Source organism: Pyxicephalus adspersus, chromosome 9 (assembly GCF_032062135.1).
Source record: "Pyxicephalus adspersus chromosome 9, UCB_Pads_2.0, whole genome shotgun sequence".
NCBI lineage: Eukaryota > Metazoa > Chordata > Amphibia > Anura > Pyxicephalidae > Pyxicephalus > Pyxicephalus adspersus.
Window position 1 is genome coordinate 65,700,483 of NC_092866.1, and position 11,370 is coordinate 65,711,852.

The window sequence follows — 11,370 nt, forward strand, 5'->3', positions numbered from 1 at the left end:
CACCAAACTGGTGACCCCATGTCTGTATGGAGGGGGCTTTGTACCCGGGGGCACAGTCAAGGGGGGCGATAAAAGGGCTTCACCAAACTGTGACCACAAGGCTGGAAGCGCACAATTGTGTGCAATGTCTTTGTATGATGGGGGATCCCCTGGACCCCATCATTGAGTGACATACATCTGGCCCTATAGTAGGTGTGATGGCCAGGTGTCTTCATACTGTTGGCCATACAATGTAGGATTTGGTGCTTTATAGACACTCACAGCAACCCAAAAAGGGAAGAACCCCCCCCCCCTCCCGTCTGATATGTCAGCGGTCCCTATAGAACAGTTTGCACAGAATGCGATTCCTCTTTGCTCACACAAAAGATTCATAAATTGCTGCAATTATTTCTCCAGAAAATATTTTCTAAAACCAAAGCAACAAAAATGGCGGAGGCTTAGGGTTGCAGCGTACAAACATTCAGCGTTTCAGCTCTACACATAAAGAGCTCCATACAATTCCCGGCTGGAGATTTAAGCTCTGCCAGGTGCAGGGTTGCAGAGTTTGCCTGGAAGGATAAAAATGCGATCATCTTGGATATAAAATGCGATAAGGACGTTATTGGGAGTTCTTTCACACACAGGAACTTTTTGTTGCAGGTTTTAATAAAATACAAATAAAAGGCGCAGTCCAGGTGCTGAGCTTTGTTACCCCTCAGCGGCTGGAGGGCAGAGGGTTCCCCGGCCTTACTAAACAGATGGCAGAGGGGGTCAGCTGCTTAGCAAGTCGGCGGCCATGCGTCCCCTGTCTGCGGGTTTGGTTAAAGCTCTGAGTCCCCCTCACCAAAACCCAGCGACCTCCCCCAACGAGAAACAAATACAAAAATAGAACGAGCATTTCCACGACGGTGCCACCAGCATGACGTTCCCTAATGAAAGTATAACAATGCGCTCAGCGAGCGACCCAACCTATTTACAAAAAGACTTTCCGGAAATAGAAATCTAGGCGCGTGTAAACACTAAACTTTTTGTTTTTTTCCCTCTTCACATATGGCAACAGAACAAAATACACTGATCAGAGTCTATCGGGCCCGGAGATCAGGGACAGTAAGACACAAGTAGGCGGCCGCGGTTTGGAGGTTTTTTCAGACAGATTTTCCGTTACTCGCAGGCCAGTTTGCTGTCAAAGCTGGACAGGGCTATGGCGAACGCCTGCAGGGCGCACATGGGGTAATTGTAGTCCATTGTAAACACATCCTCAGCGACGCGGCCAAACTGCATGACAATGTAGTCCGCTGAAAAAAGAAAAAAGCCGAGGGTCAAGCTATTAAAAAATGAGCAGGTCAACAGGTGAATGCAAATATACACATAGGTGAATGTTACATGTTGTATGTGAATGTTACACGTTGTCACTGAACCTTGCTGGATCACCCAGGTTGTCTATCTTTCCTAAACCAGGCTCATTGTTTCCTTGCACAGATTGCACCTCGCTATGTACCTGGGGGGTCACCTCATCCTTTGAAGTTTTATGCTTAGTAGTGCTGCACCAACACCGTGCCTTGCCATTCCCCTCCCCCCAGATTCTGTTATGGATACTCACGATCATTGTCGTGTATAATTTGGAAATTCTTCACAGAAGCCTGCGTGACGCGGCCGTGGAAGTTCAGGACGTAGGACTGGGTGTCATCGTTCCAGACGGGCGTTTTGTTGTGCAGTTCTATGACGCTCTCCGTGCTCTTGTTCTGCCATCGGGAGAGAAGCGTCTCGTGTTCCTGCAGCAAAAGAATGATGGAAGTGAGACAGAAATCCCTCATCCCCAGCATTGAGTGAAGTCAGGGGGTCGGGGTGTACAAACAATGTTGGTCTACCAGTGCTAGATGTGAGTTGGGCAGTGGTTGCCAATCTTTTGGATGTTACGGACCACTTATTGCATCGGTCAGAGCCGCGGACCACCAAAATTTTCTTGTGGACCACCGAATGGCAACCTGCTGACGTTTTCTTCCTTCCTTCTGTGAGACTAGATTGTATTTAGAACTATACGTTCAGTTAATGTGTTCATCATATTTCCTTTTCTAAGGGTTTGGTTACTGAACGAACCTAAATAAAAAGGTAATTTCTTATTCTATTATACATATCCCGCATTCCCAAGAATATAAAACTAATGAAGAATAAAACATAATGGTCACAGCAGGGGTACAGAACTGGGGGTGGTGGGGGCCCCTCATACTGGGCACAGCACGGACCAGGAAAGATTTCACCAACAGATTCCCCAATGAACAGATTAATCAAAGCCATCAGGTGGTTTCACTCTTCAGAATTCATTCCACCTTAGATTGTAAGCTCTATGGGTCAGGGTCCTCTCCTCCTCCCGTGTCACTGTCTGTGTCATTTGCAACCTCTATTTAATGTACAACGCTGCGTAATATGCTGGCGCTATATAAATACTATTCCATAATAATAATATTTAGTGTAATTTGTGATTTGTGGAAAGATTAAAAAATAAAACTTACAAAATCGAAGATCAAAAGATCTGAACTCACGTTTCTTGGTCTTATAGAAACCCTTTCATGGTCCATGTTCATCCCCGGAATTATCACACTCATTTTTCGAGGTCCTTTAAAGCCTAAAACATTGGTTTCCTGTCAAAGACAAAATATTTTGCATCAAATTCATTGATTTCGATTTAGGTGGAGAGTTTAATATTAATTTGATGTTTTATTTGTATGTAAAAAATTGATAACAGATATACTGTATGTGAACTATTACATATAAATATTTTGTTGTTTTCTTGTTTTATTTATTTTTAAATGTGAAGGTTTGAAATTGTTTTTTCTGAAAAGTATACAAACTGTTCACTTGGCAAAGTAAACTTTCATTTTTAGGGAGAAGATGAAGTTTTGGTTACTTTAATCATCCAATCACATGCAAACAAAAATCAGATTTTTTATTTCCCTTGCACAAAATTCACTCTCATTCACTAAACTAAGAGAAAAAGCGCTGTACACCTTGTGTCAATGATCACAGGTCAGCACAGTAATGACTCCGGCTTTATTAGATTCAGTAGCTGCACAGGACGCAGAATGTTCTGCATTGGATCTTCAGATAACCAATCATGTATTTAATATAGAGATATAAACCAACCTGTTATATCTGCTCTTACATTGTGAAAAACAAATCATTTCTCTTAGATCTGATGGATAATTCAAGAAGTTTAAAAACAATTTTTTCCTTTCATCTCTGCCTGAGATTGGTCCATACAGATCTGGCACTTACTGGCACGTCATCCCACAATGCCCTTTGGTCTCAGTCCCACAGCCAATCAGAAGGAAGCTTCTCACCTTGTTAGACTTTTTGCTGGTGGCGGAGCCGGGCCTGGTGTTGCTGTTTAGTTGCGAGGAACTCGAGCTGTCCTCATCTTCCTCATCACCTTCCTCATCGAAGTTCATGCTGCTCGATATACCTGGGGGGGCACAGGAGAGGATTGGATGCCAGGTACAAGCAAATCATTTTATTGCCGATCTCCAGACTAACAGATAAAAAATTAATAAATAGGTTGTTATATCAGCCAGGGAATTTGTAGTCCTGTCCATCCAGATCTAAGATTTACACTTTTCAGCCTTGTCTAGCTGGGAAATTATTTACAATCTGTAAATCGGGTTTGTCTTTTGGAGGACACCCAGTATCAATATGAAAAAATAATTGTTTATTAAATGCAAAGCAAATTATCCAAAGAATTGCAAACTAAAGATTTTCCATTTTTTTGATTATTAGCAGAATAATATTGTCAACCACTCAAATATCTGTGTGGGTGATGGGAAACCAATAAAGAGTTCAGATTTATTTTGTGCAGAACACTCTGTGTGTTTCTTCATTAAGTGGGTCTGATTTATTAAAGCTCTTCAAGGCTGGAGAGGATACACTTTCATCGGTGAACCTGGGTGATCCAGCAAACCTGGAATGCATTTGGCCCAGGACATATAACAGTTGCTAACAAATAGCAAATGACTTTTAGGAAACCCATTCCATGTTCACAGATGAAATTGTATCATTCAGACGGGAAGGTCAGGCCCGTGCTTCTTAGGGATCGCTTCTCTCTGGATTGATCGCAGATTGCTCCATATATGACCAGCAGAAGCAGCACCACGGTTACCAATCAGCCTGCAAGTTATTCGTAGGGACTGATGGAGGGAACAATGGCACAGAGCCGGGGAGTTCACAGGAAGAATTACAGATTGGGTGACACGGCTGGTGCCAGACACAGCGGGCGGCATTTTCCCATCATGCCGCAGTACAGGCGCTGCATCCAGGCTTCCAGCTATTTATATCAAGGACAGCTTGCTTATATTTTTTATTCACTCCGTGCAATGCATTTCCAGCATTATAGTGAAATTATATTCTGACAATGAAAGCATGTCATTCAGACGCGAAGGAAACACGCTCAGCTCCTCCATACATTGCACACCGACCCGTCATCATCACACGCTGCCTGTGTAATGTGTGCTGATACAACCACTTGTAATGTAAATCAGAAAGCAATGTGACAGGGTGACAACCCAGGAGAATACCTGGGAGACAGGGCAGAGCGTTGTCACCCTATCACTAGAAGAGACTAAATATGGAGCTTCATGGAAGAATCCGTTGTAAATTCAAGCTGCAGGTTTAAAAATAGTGAAAACACCTCCTGAAATAACATTATCATGATAAAACTTGTATGGGATTGGAGGCATGGAGTATAATAAAATTATCTCTGGGTATTAATACTTCTGGGACCTGATGAAGGGAGCTGATTTCCCAGAACTGTTTCAGAAAATGAGAATAAATTTGTTTCATTAGAGAACTCAGCTGTGTTGTTACATTGTTACAATGATATACAATGTTGCAGCTGGAGGGTCATGTGACCAGTGAGGGTGAAAGTTTGCTATAATCTCACCCATGGCTCATTCATCCACTGGAAGACAAATATTTTTTGCTGACCTTTCTTTTGCATGGTGACTCTCAGGTCCTGCTTGCTTTGTGATTGCCCGCCGCTCGCAGACTCCTTCTCATCCTCCTCCTGGGGGGATTGGCCCACCGTCAGGATCTGTACGTGGCTCCCCGTGTCCTGGGATTCATCCTGGAAAGCGGCCGGACCGTCGATCCCTGTAGGGAAAAATGAGAGGTCAGCTCGTTCTATCGGCTTTTTGTGGCCCATGGAAGGTTGTTGTCAATTGCAACTTTATTTGCGAAAAGCTTCTTTTGATGCGTTTTGTGGGAAGTGGATAATACGCGGGGACACAATGTCTTTTATATCAAAAGGAACTTTACTTTGTAAGCATTAATCCCCTCCAACGCATTCCCACCACGCTACCCTAAGGAATGCAGAGGAGTCTTGACGCATCATACAAGAAGTAGCCTGAGATATGAAACCCTTCAAGGTGTATTATTATTCTTCAGTTCCTTTTGTTGTACAAAGACGTCGTGTCACCCGGAATTAAATAAAATCTCACATTTGTGAAAATAAAAATTCTTCTTCTAGTGTGTTAGCTTTATTTGTCCAACCATAAACATCTCATATGAGCCAAATAATAAGTCAATTCAAAGGAAATATAAAGCCGCTCCATATAAAAGCAATTAATTATCTTTGTACACTTCTGCTGAGAGAACGGCTGGCACTGTGGGTCCTCCTGAAAATTCTGTTTGCTTGGCTTCAATGCTCCACAAGTCACTGACCCAGAACAAGCATACACAAGGTGCCAGAACCCCACCCTGATATCAGAAATAACATCTGTGGACCAGAAGGCATCTAGAACCATGACGGATGAAGAAGGGAAGGATGGGTCATTGGGGGGGATGGGTGAGTGATGAAGAAGGGATCAACATGGGGAGGAAGCATAAGATGGATAAATGAAGGATAACGATGGCATGAGGAAAGGCTGAGAGATGAGGGACAGACAGGAAAAAGATGGATGATGAGGCAAGAGGGAGTGACGGGGATAGATGTGTGATGGGAGTGATGGGCGAGGAAGGTATTAAAGGAATAAAGGGTGAAAAATGAGGGAAAGATGGATGAGGAAGGGACAGGCAAGGGATGAAGAGGAGATGGACTTTGTGGATTGATCAATTAACCCCTATAAATATAAATACATATATTTATCATTTACTGGTCCTTGGTGTAGTGGAGACACAGCACATGCTCACTTGTTACAATTACAATAATGTAAAATAGAGAGTATACCATGCAATGAGAAATGGCACTTCGGGCCCTCACATGAACATGCAAGAGACGTTGTGCAATCTGACAAAGAACAAATATCACAGCATGCAAAGCAGCACAGAATGTGCAAAGGCCATGGTGGTATTTACCATCTATATAATACATATACAACGTACACAGAGAGCTCACAGTTGGAACTTGAAATCTGAGGATATTGTCCAGATATCATGAAGATATACTTGTCAATAAGCTCAGCCAGCCAATCCAGCCAGAAGACAATAACAGCTGTCAATGGTCACCAGCTAGATTGGCCACACACAGGACACAATGCAGGACAATGCAGGACTCCAACCATTTATTATGTACCTCTGTGGAGCTCCTGTCATTGTGCAATGGGGAGCAGCTGGCACTGGATAGAGCATTGTGTGATCTCATATTTGGACACCACTGGACCACAGGTACTTATTCATTAAAAAAATACAAATATTTTTTTTCTATTGTGTTTTTTTTTTTTTTATAGGTCCATCGTAATCCTGAGATCGAGTAAGAAGTGCTATGTACCCCTGTACTGATTCAACAGGGTGACGGATGAATATATGGGGACACACTCAACCACATCAAAGTGGCCTTTCAGATTAAAATAGGCTCCCTCACTTTTGTCCCTTTCTTTTTTTGGCAAGCCACATTCCAGAGCAGTATGATATGGCTGGGGGTGGGGGGGTTGGTGGTGGGATACATGCTCTTGCTCCTCTCTATTTGGACTTGGATTTCTCTGGCACCATAATCATTTTGTCTCTGAATTTTTTTGCCCTAACACTGCTTTCTGTCAAGTATCTAATTCATCATTTTGCGTTGTGTGGGTTTAATATTACATACCAAATTATAAAATACTGTCTTGGAAGAACAACAAAAAGCAACTAAGCAACTAAAGAAGGGACAAAATTATTATAGACAAAAATGATTTGTATATGTTTGTGGATACACATGATGGATGATTACAAAAATCTGTCTGCCCAGTCACAGAAAGTTGATGGTTGTTAATACTCTTATAATTGCAGTGACATTTCCAGCCTCTGAACTCTATCCAGTCCTGATAAAGGAGAAGGCAGACCCTCAATACATAGTGCTTTTATCCTCCTATTTAAATTGCTAGAAAACACCATGAGTTCTCTTTGGCTCTATTCATTATAGTAATCTAACTCATTCACAAATACTTTTATTTATACAGTACATATAAATCGTCCATATAAAGAACTCTCATCCCAACTATCTACTGTAAGATCATTACAAAGCACAAGGGGGCGCTCTTTGTGTCTGGAGGAAAAGAAGTTTAAGCTCCGGATAAGGAAGGGATTCTTCACTGTAAGGTCTGTGAAAATGTGGAATCGGCTCCCTCAGGAAGTAGTTTCACCAACTAATATAGATTGCTTTAAGAAAAAGCTGGATGATTTCTAGAAGCACAGAATATAACCGGGGATTAAGGATTTAAAGTAAAGATAACAGAGACTGCTGATCCAGGGAACATCCGATTGTCTAATGGGATCAGGAAGGAATTTTTTTCCCTTTGTTGGAGTAAATTGTACTGGGGCTTTATATGGGTTTTTTGCCTTCCCCTGGGTCATGTCCATTTGGTTTTATTCGGGATTTGTTTATTTCTCTAGCGGTTGAACTTGATGGATTTATGTCTTTTTTTCAACCTAACTTTATAACTATGTATCGATTATTTCTGGAAACTCAAAACCATCAAGAGAGTTTTCTATACGTAAAGATTTATGCAATTTGTGTTCACCTCTCATTTAAAGAGAAGGATTCAGACTTCCTTTGTAGCAGAAGCTGAGTTGGATTGTTGACTATGGAAGACTTTGAGTTTTATGAAATCTCCTGAGATGGATGAGAATAGTTTGCAGATACCAATATTAACAATTTAGTGTTCTTTTTCTTTCTATACAGCCTAATTTACCTTTCCATACACAAAACAATGTAGAAGTTTTGACATAATCAACGTGCCATAAACTTCCATTATAAACAGATTTCGGTAAATTGTGTTTAATAATTGTGATAATTTGTCTGCTTTTCACAATCTTTCTGAGATTTAACACTTTACAAATCCACAATATCTGTAATGGCTGACATTTTATCTTTTCACTTTTAACTTTTACATCTTTTCTATCAAATGCTCGGCCATGATAGGGATCTCTGCACTCCAATCTCTAAGTTCAGAATCCAATTGCATGAAAAGATAAAACTGATAAAGATCGCTGTTTGGGAAGTAGCATAGAAGGATTTTAGGAGTCAGAAAGTTTTTTCTTTTTGATTTTTTTTTTTTTTTTGCTGTCCTATTACTGATACAGACACACACTGGCAGATTAACCATTCCCCACAATATCCCAGAAAAAAATAAGTTAAGATCCACATTCCGAATTCCTCTATATAACCAACATAATTACACTGACAGCTGAGAACCTGCAAACTCCATGCAGTCCTGTCCAGGATTCAAACCTGGGACCCAGCGCTGCAAAGGCCGGAGTGCTAACCAATGAGCCACCAAAGGAGACATGAGAACCCAATGATTATTTCAATCAGAGAAATGACAATATATATTATCTGCCCTCACATGGTATAATTCTGCCCAAATTATATACAAAAGGCAAGGAACCCACAGCCAATCGGATTGCAGCTGTCTGTAGTCAGGTCAGTGATAGGTAAGCCCTGATTGGGTTAGTGCACTTTGTACATTATAATGTATTATTCTTTATTACTGAATAAATCTGATTAGATGTAATCAGCTGAAGTCTGGCATACATCACAGCACAATCTATAATGGGAAATGTGACAGGGGAACTTTCCATGTATAAGGGGGTCCATGGTTCATGCTGTGCTGCCCGATCAGGGAGCGCATACACAGATGGATGGAATAACATGCAACATGGGCTCACAATGAGGGTTTTTGGGGCATGCGGCTGACCTTTCTGCTTTCCCTTTTTTTCTTTTCTGGCACTGCCAGACGGGCAACTCGCCGCTGCACCCGCTGCCTTGGTTTTTTTGGTAGATTTTGGAGGTTGTGCCTCTGTTACCACCTGCGGGTCCTCCTGCTCGGCCTCCTGTACTGCTCAGTGATCAGTGAAATGGACAGACAGAGAGAAGATCAAATCACAATAAAATCATTTCATTTGCATGAACAATATATTCTGCTTCACCTTGTTGTTTGAGCCCCCGACTCCCCCCACACCACCACCCCATACAACTTGGACCCCACACAACAAAGAACAGGTATGGTTTTGTATTCATTTATTTCAAAGTGTTGATTCTTGTAAAAAAATAAAATGAACAGCAGAAACCGGTGCAACGAGGAAATAATCCACTTATATTACAAGAGGATAACTTGGGAGTTTATAAGATGATCGAGATGCAGAACATGATCATATGTAAGGATAGAACTGTGGATTAGTAAGGAAATATTAGATTTCTATATAACAATCTAGATTGAAAGAATCAAAGATGAATGGCACACATCATGTGAAACTTCCTGGTGCCAGCCATAGGAAACTAAACCATATCAAGTGTTAATCATACCAAAACTAAGCCATACCGAGTGCCTGCCATGGAATCCAAAGCCGTACCAGGTACCACTCAAGGGGATTTGTGCCTTATGTCAGCAATAGAAAATTAAGCTATACCTGGCGGCAGCCATGGAAAACTGGGCCATACATGATTCCTGCTGTGGAAAGTTTGGTAATCTCTGGTATCAGCTATAGAAAACCAACCAGTCCCGCTATCAGTCACAACTGAACCATATCTGAGGCCACACAAGAAAAACTGAGCCATACCTGCTGTCAGCTTTGAATAAACGGAGCTTTACCTAATTCCAGCCAGTGAAACCTGAGCAATAACTAGTGCTGATTATATAAACCTGAGCCATACCTGGTGCTAACCACATACAACCATACCTGATGCCAAAAACTAAACCATGCCTGGTCCCAGACAGAGAAAACTAAGCTGTACCTGGGGTAACATGGAAAGCTGAGCCCTACTTTGGCAGCCAGAGAAAACTGATCTATACCTGATTACCAAGAAGAATCGAGTCATACCTGGTATCAGGTACAGGAACCCAAGCTCTATCTGCTGCCAGTCTGAGACAACTGAACCATTCATGATTCCGGGAAAACTGGTAGCCATGAAAAAACTGATCCATACCTATTGCCACCTATAAAAAAAACTGATTGATACCTAGTGCCACCTATAAAAAACTGATCCATACCGAGTGCCACCTATAAAAAAACTGATCCATACCTAGTGCCACCCATAAAAAACTGATCTATACCGAGTGCCACCCATAAAAAAATTTATCTATACCTAGTGCCACCTAAAAAAAAACTGATCCATACCAGGGTTCTCCCCAGGCCCTTTTAGCCGGGCGCAAACCCCGGCACTTTTCAGCACCCAACTGGCTGTTTTTGGGTGGTTACTAAAACGTTTGGTCACAATAACAACTGAATCATAGCTGGTGCCACACAATGAAGCCATAATTGCTGGTATGGAGCAGGAAACAAAATGAAGCCATACCCAGTGCCAACCATATGAAATGAAGCCAGAAATGGTCCCAGCCAGTGAAAACCATACCTGGGGCTAATATAGAACATTGAGTTATATTAGTGCCACCCGTATAGAACTGATCTATACTTGGTTCCAGCTACAGAAAACTAAACTATACCTGGTACCAGCAATTAACTAAGAAATAATTAGTAAAGAATATTTGTACATTGTAATTGATGAAGATATTTCCTCACTGACTGATAAGGTATATTGGGATTCATAGTTTGCTCGGCTCACTCATATCACCCCGTATGACAATATCATAGGAAACAATAAATCAGTTTGGCCCTGGAATCCAATACAATGTCTATCCTGTCCTTGAGAATCCTAGAAAACAATTTTCTCGACAAAAGCGCCGTCACAAAACCCTGAAACATCCCAATGCCAGGACATAAAATGTAGCGAAATAGAACGCAGAAATGATGAGCCGCTCGGTAACTTCAGATTAAACCCCGGATTTCATTTTATGGGCATCATTCAGCTTGTGATGTGCAGCTATTACCACCAAACGGATTTCATGATTTCATATTGTCCCTTTAAAAATCATTTTTATATTCCACTCATTTCCTGGTCGCCTATCTTTGATATATAAGTTATATAAAGAG

General features: G+C 41.5%; 1 protein-coding gene across 1 annotated transcript; it reads right to left on the reverse strand.

Annotated features, from left to right (window-relative positions):
- Positions 1-624: 624 nt before the first annotated feature.
- On the reverse strand, positions 625-10,324 carry TUB (TUB bipartite transcription factor). The gene is made up of 7 exons (XM_072421580.1): positions 10,261-10,324; positions 9,138-9,278; positions 4,954-5,118; positions 3,318-3,439; positions 2,520-2,618; positions 1,580-1,751; positions 625-1,274 (listed from the first exon to the last, which is right to left on the reverse strand). Exons 1-7 carry the CDS (start codon positions 10,322-10,324, stop codon positions 1,141-1,143), a joined length of 897 nt encoding a protein of 298 aa, XP_072277681.1. The 3' UTR covers positions 625-1,140.
- Between the last annotated feature and the right edge of the window lie 1,046 nt (positions 10,325-11,370).